The sequence below is a fragment of the Notolepis coatsorum genome, assembly GCF_963971535.1.
Source record: "Notolepis coatsorum genome assembly, chromosome: 5".
In the NCBI taxonomy this organism is placed as follows: domain Eukaryota; kingdom Metazoa; phylum Chordata; class Actinopteri; order Aulopiformes; family Paralepididae; genus Notolepis; species Notolepis coatsorum.
In genome coordinates this window covers 202,610,594-202,628,996 of record NC_140169.1, presented here as the reverse complement: position 1 = coordinate 202,628,996, position 18,403 = coordinate 202,610,594, and the positions used below count along the sequence as shown (strand labels likewise).

Sequence of the window (18,403 nt, the reverse complement as noted above, 5' to 3'; positions counted from 1 at the left end):
CGATCCACCCTTTGAATACTTACTACTACTACTTACACAATCCCACCTTTTTAAAAATAGAAAAACCGGTGGGCGGTTAGAACTCGGATTGCATCGGGTCATTTGGTATCTATGCCAACGGCAGCAAAGGAGATGGCAGCTTGGCCCTTGAGAGAGGAGAGAGAGAGAGAGATGAGAGGAGAGAGAGAGAGAGAGAGAGAGAGAGAGAGAGAGAGAGAGAGAGAGAGAGAGAGAGAGAGAGAGGAGAGAGAGAGAGAGAGAGATGAGAGAGAGAGAGAGAGAGAGGAGAGAGGAGAGAGAGAGAGAGAGAGAGAGAGAGAGAGAGAGAGAGAGAGAGAAGAGAGAGAGAGAGAGAGAGAGAGAGAGAGAGAGAGAGAGAGAGAGAGAGAGAGAGAGAGAGAGAGAGAGAGAGAGAGAGAGAGAGAGAGAGAGAGAGAGAGAGAGAGAGAGAGAGAGAGAGAGAGAGAGAGAGAGAGAGAGAGAGAGAGAGAGAGAGAGAGAATACAATTTCGTTTTTTCGAGGGGTGAAAGTAATATGCTGAATTATGTACTGTTACAGCTGTAGTGGTTTAAAATTCACCAGAGTATCACAAAATATATCAGTGAGATTGATCATTACCAGTCCCTCTCACTGTCTGTGGATCTGTGACCCCCACCCACCTCCACAATCTACCTGCAGTTCCTTTCATGTCCACCGGGTGGTGCTGTGTAGCTTCAGCAGAACAGAAGACCTTGAGAGAGAAAGAAAGAGGCACCACAGTGCTGCTGCCCCAGCGTCTCCCACCCACTACCCCACATAAAACCCTTCCACTGTACGTACGGTACACTACTTTTTTCCTTTATTAATGGCCCCCTCTCTCTCTGCCCCCCCCCTCGGTCCCGCGTGCGCAGCCAGGTGCCCATGTTCGTGCAGATCCAGCAGAAGTGGAGGAGGATGTACACTGGGGAGTGCCAGGGTCCGGGCGTGCGCACCGACTTCGAGATGGTCCACCTCCGCAAGGTCCCCGGCCAGTACAACCACCTGTCCGGCCTGCTCGACATCTTCAAGTCCAAGATAGTGAGTTTATTATTATGATCCACACAGACAGTAGTGGCTCATCGGGAGGTAGAGAGCAGTCGTCTGGTAATCCGGAGGTCCCCGGTTTGATTCCCGTGCAGTGTGTCGTGTACAGGTGCAGCTCAATAAATTAGAATATCGTGGAAAAGTCTATATATTTAGCTGTATTGATGCAGTCATTTGTGCAAAAGGAGCCCCAACCAAGTACTGAGTAAACATACTTTTCAGAAGGCCGACATTTCTATATACAAAAGAAAAATACATCTATTTTTTATTTTTTATTGGTGATACAGAATTTTGGGCTTTCATGAGCTGTAAGACATAATAATCTAAATTAAAACAAATAAAGGCTTGAAATATTTCACTTTGTGTGTAATGAATCTATAATCTACGTGAGTTTCGCTTTTTGAATTGAATTACTGAAATAAAATAACTCTTCCACGATATTCTAATAATTTATTGAGCTGCACCTGTAAGTGTCCTTGAGCAAAGACACTTAACCCCTAATTGCTCCTGATGAGCTGGTTGGCTCCCTGCATGGTCGCCGTCGGTGTGTGAATGTGAGTGAGCGGGTGAATGTGAGGAACAAAATTGTAAAGCACTTTGGATAAAAGCGCATATATAAATGCAGCCATTTACCAATTTAGATATATATAACCCTTTCATTACCACACTACAGAAGGTTAAGTGGTAGTGAAAGGTTAACCATCTGTAGTGTGGTAGTGAAAGTGTTAACCATCTGTAGTGTGGTAGTGAAAGTGTTAACCATCTGTAGTGTGGTAGTGAAAGGTTAACCTTCCGTAGTGTGGTAGTGAAAGGTTAACCTTCTGTAGTGTGGTAGTGAAAGTGTTAACCATCTGTAGTGTGGTAGTGAAAGGTTAACCTTCTGTAGTGTGGTAGTGAAAGTGTTAACCATCTGTAGTGTGGTAGTGAAGGGTTAACCTTCCGTAGTGTGGTAGTGAAAGGTTAACCTTCTGTAGTGTGGTAGTGAAAGTGTTAACCATCTGTAGTGTGGTAGTGAAAGGTTAACCTTCTGTAGTGTGGTAGTGAAAGTGTTAACCATCTGTAGTGTGGTAGTGAAAGGTTAACCTTCTGTAGTGTGGTAGTGAAAGTGTTAACCATCTGTAGTGTGGTAGTGAAAGGTTAACCATCTGTAGTGTGGTAGTGAAAGTGTTAACCATCTGTAGTGTGGTAGTGAAAGGTTAACCTTCTGTAGTGTGGTAGTGAAAGTGTTAACCATCTGTAGTGTGGTAGTGAAAGTGTTAACCTTCTGTAGTCTGGTAGTGAAAGGGTTAACCTTCTGTAGTGTGGTAGTGAAAGGTTAACCGCCTGTAGTGTGGTAGTGAACGGGTTAACAGTCTGTAGTGTGGTAGTGAAAGTGTTAACCATCTGTAGTGTGGTAGTGAAAGGTTAACCGTCTGTAGTGTGGTAGTGAAAGGTTAACCTTCTGTAGTGTGGTAGTGAAAGGTTAACCTTCCGTAGTGTGGTAGTGAAAGGTTAACCTTCTGTAGTGTGGTAGTGAAAGTGTTAACCATCTGTAGTGTGGTAGTGAAAGGTTAACCTTCTGTAGTGTGGTAGTGAAAGTGTTAACCATCTGTAGTGTGGTAGTGAAAGGTTAACCATCTGTAGTGTGGTAGTGAAAGTGTTAACCATCTGTAGTGTGGTAGTGAAAGGTTAACCATCTGTAGTGTGGTAGTGAAAGGTTAACCTTCTGTAGTGTGGTAGTGAAAGTGTTAACCATCTGTAGTGTGGTAGTGAAAGTGTTAACCTTCTGTAGTCTGGTAGTGAAAGGGTTAACCTTCTGTAGTGTGGTAGTGAAAGGTTAACCGCCTGTAGTGTGGTAGTGAACGGGTTAACAGTCTGTAGTGTGGTAGTGAAAGTGTTAACCGTCTGTAGTGTGGTAGTGAAAGGTTAACCGTCTGTAGTGTGGTAGTGAAAGGTTAACCTTCTGTAGTGTGGTAGTGAAAGTGTTAACCATCTGTAGTGTGGTAGTGAAAGGGTTAACCTTCTGTAGTGTGGTAGTGAACGGGTTAACAGTCTAGTGTGGTAGTGAAAGGTTAACCGTCTGTAGTGTGGTAGTGAAAGGTTAACCGTCTGTAGTGTGGTAGTGAAAGGTTAACCTGCTGTAATGTGGTAGTGAAAGGGTTAACCGTCTGTAGTGTGGTAGTGAAAGGTTAACCTTCTGTAGTGTGGTAGTGAAAGTGTTAACCTTCTGTAGTGTGGTAGTGAAAGTGTTAACCATCTGTAGTGTGGTAGTGAAAGGTTAACCTTCTGTAGTGTGGTAGTGAAAGGGTTAACCTTCTGTAGTGTGGTAGTGAAAGGGTTAACCTTCTGTAGTGTGGTAGTGAAAGGTTAACCTTCTGTAGTGTGGTAGTGAAAGGTTAACCTTCTGTAGTGTGGTAGTGAAAGGTTAACCGTCTGTAGTGTGGTAGTGAAAGGTTAACCTGCTGTAATGTGGTAGTGAAAGGGTTAACCGTCTGTGTTGTGGTAGTGAAAGGTTAACCTTCTGTAGTGTGGTAGTGAAAGGGTTAACCGTCAGTAGTGTGGTAGTGAAAGGGTTAACCGTCTGTAGAGTGGTAGTGAAAGGTTAACCGTCTGTAGTGTGGTAGTGAAAGGTTAACCGTCTGTAGTGTGGTAGTGAAAGGGTTATCCTTCTGTAGTGTGGTAGTGAAAGGGTTAACCGTCTGTAGTGTGGTAGTGAACGGTTAACCTGCTGTAATGTGGTAGTGAAAGGGTTAACCGTCTGTAGTGTGGTAGTGAAAGGGTTAACCTTCTGTAGTGTGGTAGTGAAAGGGTTAACCTTCTGTAGTGTGGTAGTGAAAGGTTAACCTTCTGTAGTGTGGTAGTGAAAGGTTAACCTTCTGTAGTGTGGTAGTGAAAGGGTTAACCTTCTGTAGTGTGGTAGTGAAAGGTTAACCTTCTGTAGTGTGGTAGTGAAAGGGTTAACCTTCTGTAGTGTGGTAGTGAAAGGTTAACCTTCTGTAGTGTGGTAGTGAAAGGTTAACCGTCTGTAGTGTGGTAGTGAAAGGGTTAACCGTCTGTAGTGTGGTAGTGAAAGGGTTAACCGTCTGTAGCGTGGTAGTGAAAGTGTTAACCTTCTGTAGTGTGGTAGTGAAAGTGTTAACCGTCTGTAGTGTGGTAGTGAAAGGTTAACCTTCTGTAGTGTGGTAGTGAAAGGTTAACCTTCTGTAGTGTGGTAGTGAAAGTGTTAACCGTCTGTAGTGTGGTAGTGAAAGGTTAACCTTCTGTAGTGTGGTAGTGAAAGGTTAACCTTCTGTAGTGTGGTAGTGAAAGGTTAACCTTCTGCAGTGTGGTAGTGAAAGGTTAACCTTCTGTAGTGTGGTAGTGAAAGGTTAACCTTCTGTAGTGTGGTAGTGAAAGGTTAACCTTCTGTAGTGTGGTAGTGAAAGTGTTAACCGTCTGTAGTGTGGTAGTGAAAGGTTAACCTTCTGTAGTGTGGTAGTGAAAGGTTAACCTTCTGTAGTGTGGTAGTGAAAGTGTTAACCGTCTGTAGTGTGGTAGTGAAAGGTTAACCTTCTGTAGTGTGGTAGTGAAAGGTTAACCTTCTGTAGTGTGGTAGTGAAAGGTTAACCTTCTGCAGTGTGGTAGTGAAAGGTTAACCTTCTGTAGTGTGGTAGTGAAAGGTTAACCTTCTGTAGTGTGGTAGTGAAAGGTTAACCTTCTGTAGTGTGGTAGTGAAAGGGTTAACCTTCTGTAGTGTGGTAGTGAAAGGGTTAACATGTTGTACAATACAGAGCCCCTCCCAGCTTAACACACAAGCAGGCGAGAGGTCAGTTCCCCCGTGTCTGAAGGAATGAAGTTATCTCTTCTCTCTTATATATATATATACTGTGGACATGCAGTGACCTCGCTCTGCAACCTCCTGTTTCTCTCCCATCTTATTCAGAGCGCCGGTCATATGATACTCTAGCATCAGCATTGTCAACACCTGGAGCTCACATTTGAACCATTTCCTCCACACACACACACACACACACACACACACACACACACACACACACACACACACACACACACACAGACACAGACACACACACACACACACACACACACACACACACACACACACACACACACACACACACACACACACACACACACACACACGTGTATATATATACATATGACCTTTTGATTAGACCACTATGAGTAACATAGATGTTTGCTAGGGGGGTTGGGTTTCTTCATTGAGTGCATATCCTTATCATTAGGGCCCAAGTATCTTGTGTTTTATTAGACATAGGGGTATTGGGTTCTGGGCGAGGTCAAGCCTGGTCTGGCTCTAGAGGGTGGTCTTCCTGGGTTCTGGGCAGAGTGAAGCCTGGTCTGGCTCTAGAGGGTTGTCTTCCTGGGTTCTGGGCAGAGTGAAGCCTGGTCTGGCTCTAGAGGGTTGTCTTCCTGGGTTCTGGGTGGAGAGAAGCCTGGTCTGGCTCTAGAGGGTGGTCTTCCTGGGTTCTGGGCAGAGTGAAGCCTGGTCTGGCTCTAGAGGGTGGTCTTCCTGGGTTCTGGGCAGAGTGAAGCCTGGTCTGGCTCTAGAGGGTTGTCTTCCTGGGTTCTGGGTGGAGAGAAGCCTGGTCTGGCTCTAGAGGGTTGTCTTCCTGGGTTCTGGGCGGAGTGAAGCCTGGTCTGGCTCTAGAGGGTGGTCTTCCTGGGTTCTGGGTGGAGAGAAGCCTGGTCTGGCTCTAGAGGGTGGTCTTCCTGGGTTCTGGGCGGAGTGAAGCCTGGTCTGGCTCTAGAGGGTGGTCTTCCTGGCAAGGGTGTCATTTTGTTTTCAATGGTGGGGGGGACACATTTGGGGGCGTGGTCAGTGGCGGAGGGTGGCTGTTGCGGGGGGTGGGGGTCGGGGGGTGAAGGGGGGGTCCAACCCCCCTTCGTAGATACAAAAATAAAATAAAAAATCAGTTGAACAATAGTCCATTTTGGTGACTTGTTTCTATATACAATTCACTTATGACAAGCCGCGCGAGTCTCGGAACTGTGTGTGTGTGTGTGTGTGTGTGTGTGTGTGTGTGTGTGTGTGTGTGTGTGTGTGTGTGTGTGTGTGTGTGTGTGTGTGTGTGTGTGTGTGTGTGTGTGTGTGTGTGTGTGTGTGTGTGTGTGTGTGTGTGTGTGTGTGTGTGTGTGTGTGTGTGTGTGTGTGTGTGTGTGTGTGTGTGTGTGTGTGTGTGTGTGTGTGTGTGTGTGTGTGTGTGTGAAAGAGAGAGAGATCGCGCTATTTATTATCTACAATGTATAAAACAACAGCCTAGAGGATTTTAAATACAATGAGGTCATAGACAGATATTTCACAGACACCAAGCAATGCTGTTGCATTTCATGGCAATCACACAGACCATCGTTCACAGTTTCACACCAAACTATGAGGGGAGGGGTATTTGAGCACACCTGACGACATGGCTGTTGTTATGCAAAGACAGCTGTGGTTGGTACTTAGCACATGCACACAGAAATGCGACTCGTCCCTCGCCGGGTGAATCACCTGGCTACCTGTCTTTGCATGACAATGGCTCAGGTCTTCAGAGTCTCAGAAACCTGAGCTCAGAGATGGAACAAGCAGCCGTTTTCTGTGTGGTCCAAGTGCCGCGTCGCGTCACCGTTTATTATCATGTAACATTGTTTTTGGATGGTAAAAATGTGCGGGAGATAATAACTGCCCTCTGAAAACATGCAGGGGACATGTCCCCTGTGTCCCCCCCCCCATAATTACGCCCTTACTAATAAATATCACCAACTATGTTGTAGGGGTGGATGGTATAAACCAGGGGTCTCAAACTCGCGGCCCGCGGGCCATTTGCGGCCCGCAGGATGATATTTTGCGGCCCCCTACTTGACATCAAAGTTTAGTGTTAGTGCGGCCCGCGCGCAACCTTTTGCCGTCCCGTTGCGCGAGTTGGCCGTTTTATTTATTTTATCACTTGTAGGCTACCATAGCGCAGGCTCATGGCAGCAACGTTAGTGGTTGAAACGTGATTCCGGAGTGATACCAAGTGGAAGGAAATATATCCTGTCATCAGTGCGTATAGCAGGTATCCTCGAAATTCTCCCCTATCTCCTCTGCAAGCTCCTGTCCGGCTGCACTGCTCCAACTGTCTGTGTCTGTCTACTGCTTTGGTCCAATCATATTCAGCGTCCCGTCACCATTCCCCCCCCCCCCACCCACAGTCTGCGAATCAGAGGCAGAGTACGGCGGGTCTTCACGGAATGCATGTTGTCTCTTTCAACGGGTCGGAGTCGGAGCGAGAGTTGACAACGCATCTACAGTAGTCTAATCTGCAGGTACTGTAGCGAGTAGCATAGTTTTGCCAGCAGGCAGCTAGTAGAAAAATATGGCATGTTCAAAGATGGCCAGTAAAATAAAAGTCAACAGTGAAAATCGCTGCAATTCAAAGGTGAATGGACTGAAAAATATGCGTTCATCCTCCCTCCAACCAGCACAATGTGCCAAGAAACGGTAGCTCTTGTGAAGAGTGGCAATTTGAAACGCAATTTGAAACGCCAATACGAAACAAAACACAGTTATTTTGATGCAACCTTTCAGCACTAAGAACCACAAAAATAAATGGAATGAAATCATCATATCAAGCTGCAAGCAGAATTATTGTTAAAGTTATGTCACAACGATAAAAAGCAACCAAGTCCTCACTCAGTGGCATGGGTCTTGGCTAAACACAAGAAGCCATTCTCTGATGCATACATAATAAAATAATGTATGACTGAAGTGATGGAGACCATGTTTGAAGGCAAACAAAAGCAAATCCTCCTCAGATAGCACAGCAACCAGAATAACTGAAATACTGGCTGATTAATTCATTAAACAGCTTTGTGATAGAATGAAAAAAATGCACAGTGCATTTCCATATCTGTGGATGAGTCCACTGACACCAATGAGAATGCTCAGTTGCTGGTGTTTGTGAGGTTTTATGATGAGGCAAAGGGGTAGTTTGTTGATGTATTAATACATTTTTGGAATACTTGAAACCCTTTTTTTGTGGAATATTTGACTCACCCAGACTCTACCTCCAGCGGCCCCCAGGTAAATTGAGTTTGAGACCCCTGGTATAAACGGTATACGGTATAAACGGTATCAATTTGCTCTACGGTATGGATTTTGACTATACCTTGTAACCGGTAGAGCAGCTCTAAAATAGCAATGACGTCATGTAACCACAGCCGACTATTTCACTCGTATTTGCCCCTAAAAATAGATAGAATTAGTTATAGATAATAGATATGTGCGAACTGGAAAAAGTTATTTAAGAGCACAGAGGCTTCGCGCAGTGGGCGTGTCAACACGCAATTGTCATTTCATAATAAACACAGAAGCGAACTAGCTCTTCAGCCCTGCGTTGCACACAGCGAGCTGTGTGACTTCTCTCGCGAGTCGCGCAGTTTCTATGTGTAATGTAAACTCTGCGACGAGTCCAATGGTCTAACATGCTTTGCATCCTCGCCATTCTGGAATGCACACGTCGCGCTAAAACCTTATGTAATGTTAACTGTCGATGTGCTGGTAGCCTCGGCAAGCCAACGTTAGCTTGCTCCAGCAGCTTGTCGATGTGCTGGAGCCTCGGCAAGCTAACGTTAGCTTGCTCCAGCAGCTTGTCGATGTGCTGGTAGCCTCGGCAAGCTAACGTTAGCTTGCTCCAGCAGCTTGTCGATGTGCTGGAGCCTCGGCAAGCTAACGGTAGCTGGCTCCAGCAGCTTGTCGATGTGCTGGAGCCTCTGCAAGTTAACGTTAGCTTGCTCCAGCAGCTTGTCGATGTGCTGGTAGTCTCGGCAAGCTAACGTTAGCTTGCTCCAGCAGCTTGTCGATGTGCTGGAGCCTCGGCAAGCTAACGGTAGCTGGCTACACTAGCAGCCCCCTCCCTCCCTCTCTCTCTCTCTCTCTCTCTCTGCTAACAATCCTGATTCGATTCTTGAACCTATTTAATTAAAAGGGAAGATATTGATGGACATTAGCTATAGTATAGCTCAGCAGCTGTAACAGAATAACAGCTGCCATACCAGTGTTTTACCCCTTCAGAAGCATTTATATAGACATTTTAAGATAAGTTAATATACCGTGATATATACCGTTACCGTCTATGCTTCAAATTATACCGTGATATACATTTTAGACCATACCGTCCAGCCCTATAGTATGTTGTAGTAGACTCACTGCAAACGACTAAGTAATGGCGTTATCTCGATTATGTTGTTTTCATGATCGTGGGAAACAGCCCTCCTTGTGAACCCAGAGCAGTGCGTGCTTCACCCTCTGTGCGGTTGTTGGTAACACAGGTCATATCCGTACTAGGATAGTAGTGATGGCGAAGATTCAACCTGCGATGTCGCTCTGCAGCTGAGTGAATGTAGCAGAAACCGTTGCGTACACTTCACTCTGGTTGCCCTTTCTGGTTCCTGAATGTGTGCCTTCATCTTCAGCATACAGCAATTTGAATGAATCGTTACACATTATTCCACCGGTCCAGAATTCCTTGAGATGATACCAATGGAAACTGCACTTGAAACTAGAGCTGCCGCGATTACCGCATTACCGCGGTATCGCTGTTACATCACGCCCACCGCAGAGTTTAGCTGAATACTGCATCACTGCTGTTTTTTATAATAATACTCTCAACCAAAGCAATGTGCGGCAGTGGGCCCGACATTAAATACAGCAGTGTGTTATAATCACATTTTTATGAGCTAACGAATTTCGTTATATTGGACATTTGTATTAATTATATCAAGCGAAGAACTGAGAAATTTGGCAGAGAGAGACGGCAACATTATCGTGAAATATAAACGTTGCGTGATGACTATTATATCTCCGCCGGTTTGGCAGTGGGAGCTAGATTTGCGAGAAGTATGCAACTGCAGAGCCGCAGAGCCAGCGGCGCTCTCAGGTCCGGTCTGGGGAAGCTCAGCAGCGCCACCCACCCAACAGCTGAATTGCCAATGGCTGAATTGGAGTATTGCACTGTGCGCGCACAACTGTCAGCTCTGCGGCTCTGCAGTTGCATGCTTCTCGCAAATCTAGCTCCCGCTGCCAAACCAAATGAATCTCGACATCGCTTCACCAATAGTCGTTATCAGAACACTACACACATCATAATAGAACACACATCGAATGCCTTTGTTAATCATAAGTAGTAACTTTATAATAATAATAAGAAGAAAGGGTCAGGGGGGGTAACCGCCGGGCGCTACCACCGCTGCCCGCGACACCGAGTGAACGGCGCACGACCAGAGGGGAGACTTCGAATCCGTGTTTCACTTTCAATAACAAATGCGTGCTTGCCGAATCCCAAACAATATTCATGCTGCAAACCGCTTTGAGCGTTTTCCAGGGTTAGCGGCTAACTCTAGTTAGCTTAGCCTATGTATTACTAGTTAGCAGCTAACATTGCTCGCATCAATTATATTGCATGTCATTGATCTACCGGTCGATCACGGCCGACTGGTTGGGCACCACTGGTCTATAGAAATAAATGCATTCGAACAAGAAACCAATGTATAGTAGACATAGCAATGGCAAAAAAAGTTGAGTGTGAGTAATAATGGCTCGCTTCTCGTGCAGAGACAGAGAGAGGAGAGATAGTTCACAACGTTTAAATTCCTCGAAAAAAACCTCATAGTAATAAGTATCGATAGCAGTACCGATAACGTCGGAGCTTATCAATACTCAGTTTTTTTCTAATTTAGTACCGGTTCCCGTTTAGAACCGGGGTCCGGGGGGCATCCCTACCCTTTAGTGCATATTTGTAACCTCTCATTCAAACTGGGTGCCTTCCCCACCAAAATGAGAACTGCAAAAGTGATACCGATCTTCAAAGCAGGTGAGAAAAATCTATTCACCAATTACAGGCCGATTTCTCTCCTTTCCCAGTTCTCAAAGATAATGGAAAAATTATTTGCTGCACGATTGGACAGTTTCATTGATGAACATGCATTACTTATAGACAGTCAATATGGATTTAGATCGAATCATTCAACGTCATTGGCACTAATGGACCTAGTAGAAGAACTGACAAGCATAATTGATAATAAGAAGTTTGCAATGGGGGTCTTCATAGATCTGAAGAAGGCGATTGACACTATAAATCATGATATTCTGCTACTAAAATTGGAAAGGTATGGGATCAGAGGAGTAGGGCTCAAATGGTTAAAGAGTTACTTAGAACAAAGACAACAGTTTGTGCAGTTGGGGGAGTACAGGTCCACTCAGTCAAACATAATCTGTGGTGTGCCGCAAGGGTCAATTCTGGGCCTGAAACTATTCATACTGTATATAAATTATCATTAAATATTAAAAAAAAACAAATTCATGATATTTGGTAAACGTGATATACAAGTAAATACACCGGTTGAACTAATGATTGATAGTATTAAACTGGAGAGGGTATTTGAGAATACATTTCTGGGTGTGATAATAGACCACAAACTCAACTGGAAACCTCATATCAAATATGTCAGGACTAAATTGGCACGGAGTGTTGGTGTTTTATGCAAGATAAGACACATTCTAAACCAAAAAACACTGTATACACTGTACTGTACACTCTTCCTACCATATATGAGCTACTGTGCGGAGGTGTGGGGTAATACAAATGCACTCTACAGCCAATATGCACCATACAAAAAAAAGCAATAAGAATAATCAACAATGTAGGATATTATGAACACACCAATAACTTATTTATAAAGCTACAAGTAGGGATGTCCTGATCGCCTTTTTTTGCTCCCGATCCGATCCCGATCATGTGATTTTAAATATCTACCGATCCCGATCGTTCCCGATCCGATCTTTCACATTAGTAATCAATTTTGACGCATTTTTGTCAGAAACTGGCGGAGCAAGACAAGCCCCTCTGTTGCCTATAGTCCCTCGAGGGGCGCGAGCACGGCGGCTCTTGTTATTACATTCACCCTGAGAAATGTGCTTCATATGAGAAATATTAAAAGTTTCAATATATGTTTGCACATTAGTATGAATGAATGAATGAAAACTTTATTTAACAGATTGCAGAATGGGTACAATACAGTACGGCTCAATACACACAATTGTTAAGGGGATGCAGACCTGAGAAACGTTTGTCTTGTTTCCATCAGGGTCCCCCATTTTCAATTCATATAGACATTTATGACATACACAACATACATGACATTTATGGCATAGGGACATATAGGTATTTAGTACTGATACATTTGTGACATAAACGGTATTCAAATATACAGTACTGTTACCCCTAGATCCTGACAGAGTATATACATATGATGGGGAGGGGACTGTACATTAGGAGGGAGGGGGTGGGTGGGTGGGAGAGAAATATACATACGGCGGGGAGGGAATATATACATGCGGTGGGGAGGAGACTGTCTATTAGGAGGTGGTGGGGGTTTTGGGCATTTACGGTGGCCAGTTTCGAATTGCAGCCTCCCGTAGGTGCTCTTTAAGAGCGGTTTTGAATGTGGGTAGGGATTCACATTCCTTTACAGCTTTGGGTAGGGCGTTCCACATTGATGTGGCATAATTGCGAAACGTGTTTAGTCCCTTGTTTGAGCCGAATCTGGGTTTAACATGATTTGTTGAGCTTCCTCTGGTGTAGTGGTTGTGGTATTCACTGACCTTTGGGAAGTATTTTGACATGTACATGGGTACCTTAGTCGTATAGTGTATCTTGTAGACCAGGCCCATTGCAAGTTGCTGTACTCTGTCGTATACATTCAGTGTTCGACTTACGTAAAGCTTAGCTCCATTCTGGTCTGAAACGCAGACGATAATCCTCAGTCACACAGCAAATAATTGACATTATCCAGGGGAAAAGTTAGTCTGAAAACTCCGCCTCCAGCCTGCTGCTTCATGAGTTTTTCCTCCACGCGGAATGTCCTCCTTGCAAACATTGCAATTGCTGTTGGACTGGCTTGACTTTCTATTTTAAAATGCTTAGTTCCAAACCTCTAGCTGCTCAAGTCAGTGGATAACCGTGTTTCGGGAGCGACGTGTTGTTGTGATGTGAGCGTGTAGGTCTAAATTAAAGGGAATGTGTTTGTTGCAACGGTGTAAATTAAAGGGAATGTGTTTGTTGTGGACAATTATTCTGCTCTGTGTGACAATAAATACATGAATGTTATATTATATGTAATTTAAAACCAAAACTAAGGCCTCCGTATGAGTTTAAGACGTGAACATGGTCATGTTTGTTGAATAAAAAAATTAAAAAAAATCTTTTTTTGACTGCCGATTTTTATAAAAAAATAAAATTCCGATCCCGATCCTCTGAAAAGCACGTGATCGGCGCCGATCACGTGATCGGATCTGGACATCCCTAGCTACAAGCATTGAAATTTATGGACCTAGTGTATTTCAAAACTGCCCTCATTGTATACAAAGCCAGATACAAACTAATCCCAGGCAACATTCAAAAATGGTTCAGAGACGGGGAAGGAGAATATAACTTAAGAGGGAGAGGGAATCTTAAACAACCAATGGTACACACTACGCTGAAAAGCATGTGCATATCGGTGTGTGGAGTGAAGTTGTGTAATAATTTACCTGAACACATCAAACTGAGTAAACATGTGGCACAATTTAAAAAGCAGCTAAAAAAATACACATTAGAGAAATACAGAAATGAGTATTGAGGATAAACAAAGTTATGTTATATTGTGTTATGTAGTGCTGTACAATATTCACTGCTGTCAAGTGAATCAAGTTTTTTTTAATATAAGTAAAAGTATATTCTATATTGTAATATACTAAATTATGTTATATCTAGTAAAATTAATGGAAGAACAAATACAAATGTAAGGGGGTAGGGACCAATAAGCTTAGCTTCCCTCTACTCCTTTTTTGGACATGTCTGCTAACCAAACACATTGCTCTTGACCTTTTGTTTATAATTTTTATTTTTTTATTATTTAAAAAAAAAAAGTTTAATGTTTTTTTAATTTGTTGTTATGATTGTTTGGTTTTGACGGAACAAGATACCGTGATTTGTTTGGAGGAATATGGAGAAGTACATGTTCAAAAATAAACGTTTCATTCATTAATTCGTTTATTCATTAATTCATTCATTAATTCATTCATTCATTCATTCATTATGGGTAATGTAGTCGTTATCATGGACATGTCACAAGCTCACGATAACGAAAGACAATCCGTGACCTAGGGCTGGGCGATATGGCCTAAATATGATATCACGATATTTTCTGACCTTTCGGCGATACACGATACGCATCACGATGTTTTTCTTTTTTCCCCCAAACAATTCATTATGAGGCTTACCAAGACAGTATTTGAGTTTGCAAGCTAACATTAAAGACAAAATAAAATACCCATGCATTTAGCATTTTTATATTATATATCAAGTTTCAAGTTCAAGTTTCTTTAATAGTTGTCATACAGAAGTACAGAATACTTTTGTACAAAATGCTTCTTACTGTTGCGCTCCAGAGACTGTGCATGACAAGATAAGTATGAAATAAAAACATAGTAAAAATTAGAAGTAAAAAAAGAGGTCACAGTGTTCAGTTTAGACATATGTACAATGTTCGTAGACGTAGTTACCATACAATATACAATACTGTGCAGTGTACTAATATACAATACTATATAGTGCAAGGCATAAATGGACGAGGTGCAGTTTAGGTACAATTCACAGTAGGTGTACGAGTTGTAGTGCAAATCCTTTATCAATAAATATAAAGTGTAAGTGTGTTTGTGTGATCTAAAGTGTGGAGAGTGGGTGCTGCAGTGTGTTGTTTGTTTGAGTGAGTGTGTGCGTGTGGGTGTGTGTGCTGTGTGCATTTGATGGTTGTTGCATAGTGATTATTGTTCGTTTAGCGATTATTGTTCGTTTAGCAGCCTGATGGCCTGGGGATAGAAGCTCCTTCTGAGTCTTTCTGTGCTCGCCATAAGACTCCGGTATCGCTTGCCTGACGGCAGCAGTTCAAAGAGGCAGTTGTTCGGGTGGCTTGAGTCCTTAATAATTCTCTTAGCCTTCCCCTTGCACCGCTTGTTGTAAATGTTCTGGAGGGTGGGAAGCCCCCCTCTAATTGTGCGTTCGGCTGAACGTGTCACTCTTTGTAGTCTGCTACGGTCTTGTGCAGTGCTATTCCCAAACCAGGAGGTGATGTTGCCGGTCAGGATGCTCTCTATTGTACATGAGTAGAAGTTCCTAAGGATCTTCTGACTGACTTGGAACTTCCTTAGGCGCCTGAGGAAGTAGAGGCGTTGTCGTGCCTTCTTCACAACACTGTCAATGTGTGTGGTCCATGTCAAGTCCTCGGATATGTGGGCTCCGAGGTACTTGAAACTGTTCACTCTCTCAACTGGTGCCCCGTCGATGCTGAGGGGGCTGTAGTCCTTGACCCCCGACCTCCTGAAGTCCACAATCATCTCTTTTGTTTTGCTGACGTTCAGGGAGAGGCAGTTCTCCTGACACCACTGTGACAGGTTCTCTACCTCTTCCAGGTAGGCCCTTTCGTCGTTGGCAGAGATCAGGCCCACCACTACTGTGTCATCAGCAAATTTGATGATGGTGTTGTTGTTCCGCTGTGCTACGCAGTCATGTGTGTACAGGGAGTAGAGGAGGGGGCTCAGAACACAGCCCTGGGGGGCCCCTATGTTGAGCGTGATGGATGAGGAGGTGCAGTTGCCGGCTCTTACCACCTGGGGTCTGCCCGTCAGGAAGTCCAGGACCCACTGGCACAGGTCATAGTTCAAGCCCAAGTCCCTGAGCTTGGCTATGTTAGATTTAGATTATTGGATTATTAGATTATATATTGCATATATTTAGCAATGAGATATTATATGATTTAGATATGAAAGATGATGAATTGAAAATGGGGGACCCTGATGTAAACAAGACGAAAGTCTCTCTGGTCTGCATCCTCCAGTCCACTGTTGACTGTTGTTGTATTGAGCTGTACTGTATTGTACCCATGCTGCAATCTGTTAATAACGTTTTTCATTCAGTCGGCAAACAGAATCATTTTGATTGACAGTCGCGTCTGCCAATTACGTCACATCGCTTGCACCCGCCCTGCTGTTCTTAGCACCAATTGGCAAGCGCGTATTCATTTTTTACTTCCGCCATTGGAGAGCTCAATGACAACAACAATGGCAGCGGTAGCTCGCCGCGGCCGACGTTTAGCTTTTAGCTCCGCAGGAAGACTAAACGACTGGAGGCATAATGATTTTACTGCAGCAACGGATGTTATAATAAAAGCCTTTCCATACATCTGTCTGATTGAAAACGTTATTAACAGACCGCAGAATGGGCACAACCGAGTCAGCACGGGCTGAGATATGAACGACTAATGCTTGCTATATCTAGGTCGACCTCGGTCGTTGCTATGTAAATACGCTGATGTTATTGAAAGTGTAACTATATAACGTTAATGCCACAAAACGAATGCCTTTGTTATCATAAGTAGTCACTTTTGATGCAGTAGTGTGTGTGTGTGGCGGCGCTGTTCAAAAGTGTCAACGTGTGGACCAGATTGACGCGACACAAGCCTCTTGGGCAAAACATCACGATATCCACAATACGTTTAAAAAGCGTATCGTTAATGAACTGTACCCGATATTTATATAATATCGTCATATCGCCCAGCCCTACCGTGACCATTGCAGTTACATACTGCTTGTAATGTTTAGATTTGTACTATCCAGGAGAAGAAGGTATTCGTAAGGGACATGGTGTGGAAATGATTGTATATATGGAGTGATTACGTCGCACTTAACCATCCTATACATCTGTCCCATTTTGTAAATGGTGCATTTATAAAGCGCTTTACAATTCCTCACATTTGACCCACATTCACACACCGACAGCAGAGGCAACCATGCAAGGTGCCAACCTGCTCATCAGGAGCAGTTCGGGGGTTAAGTGTCTTGCTCAAGGAGACTTTGACGCGCTGCCCGGGAGGAGCGGGAATCGAATCGGGAACCTTCTGATTACCAGACAACTGCTCTACCTCCCGAGCCACTGTCGCCCCCATGATGTGATGGAGGTTATACTTAACCATCCTATACCTATCTGTCCCATTTTCCATCCTCTCTTCAACCCGTCTGCTCTCGCTCTCGCTCTCGCTCTCGCTCTCTCTCTCTCTCTCGCTCTCTTTCATAAGGGCTGTCCCCTGACCCCCCTGCCTCCCATCAACATTGGCATCCGCTTCACGTACATCCTGCAGGACTGGCAGCAGTACTCCTGGCCGCAGCAGCCTCCAGGTAACTAGTCCAGCAGCCTCCAGGTAACTAGTGCAGCAGCCTCCAGGTAACTAGTACAGCAGCCTCCAGGTAACTAGTCCAGCAGCCTCCAGGTAACTAGTCCAGCAGCCTCCAGGTAACTAGTACAGCAGCCTCCAGGTAACTAGTCCAGCAGCCTCCAGGTAACTAGTGCAGCAGCCTCCAGGTAACTAGTCCAGCAGCCTCCAGGTAACTAGTGCAGCAGCCTCCAGGTAACTAGTCCAGCAGCCTCCAGGTAACTAGTGCAGCAGCCTCCACTGGTAACTAGTCCAGCAGCCTCCAGGTAACTAGTGCAGCAGCCTCCAGGTAACTAGTCCAGCAGCCTCCAGGTAACTAGTCCAGCAGCCTCCAGGTAACTAGTCCAGCAGCCTCCAGGTAACTAGTCCAGCAGCGTCCAGGTAACTAGTACATCAGCCTCCAGGTAACTAGTGCAGCAGCCTCCAGGTAACTAGTCCAGCAGCCTCCAGGTAACTAGTGCAGCAGCCTCCACTGGTAACTAGTCCAGCAGCCTCCAGGTAACTAGTGCAGCAGCCTCCACTGCTAACTAGTGCAGCAGCCTCCAGGTAACTAGTCCAGCAGCCTCCAGGTAACTAGTCCAGCAGCCTCCAGGTAACTAGTCCAGCAGCCTCCAGGTAACTAGTCCAGCAGCCTCCAGGTAACTAGTCCAGCAGCCTCCAGGTAACTAGTGCAGCAGCCTCCAGGTAACTAGTCCAGCAGCCTCCAGGTAACTAGTGCAGCAGCCTCCACTGGTAACTAGTCCAGCAGCCTCCAGGTAACTAGTGCAGCAGCCTCCAGGTAACTAGTCCAGCAGCCTCCAGGTAACTAGTCCAGCAGCCTCCAGGTAACTAGTCCAGCAGCCTCCAGGTAACTAGTCCAGCAGCGTCCAGGTAACTAGTACATCAGCCTCCAGGTAACTAGTGCAGCAGCCTCCAGGTAACTAGTCCAGCAGCCTCCAGGTAACTAGTGCAGCAGCCTCCACTGGTAACTAGTCCAGCAGCCTCCAGGTAACTAGTGCAGCAGCCTCCACTGCTAACTAGTGCAGCAGCCTCCAGGTAACTAGTCCAGCAGCCTCCAGGTAACTAGTCCAG

General features: G+C 44.8%; 1 protein-coding gene across 1 annotated transcript in view; it reads left to right on the top strand.

Annotated features, from left to right (window-relative positions):
- Positions 1-18,403, top strand: part of rab3gap1 (RAB3 GTPase activating protein subunit 1) — a 248,328-nt gene that overhangs the window by 16,688 nt on the left and 213,237 nt on the right. Inside the window, 2 exon segments of the mRNA XM_084313830.1 lie at positions 892-1,057; positions 17,198-17,297. Coding sequence (XP_084169956.1) covers positions 892-1,057; positions 17,198-17,297 — 266 coding nt within the window.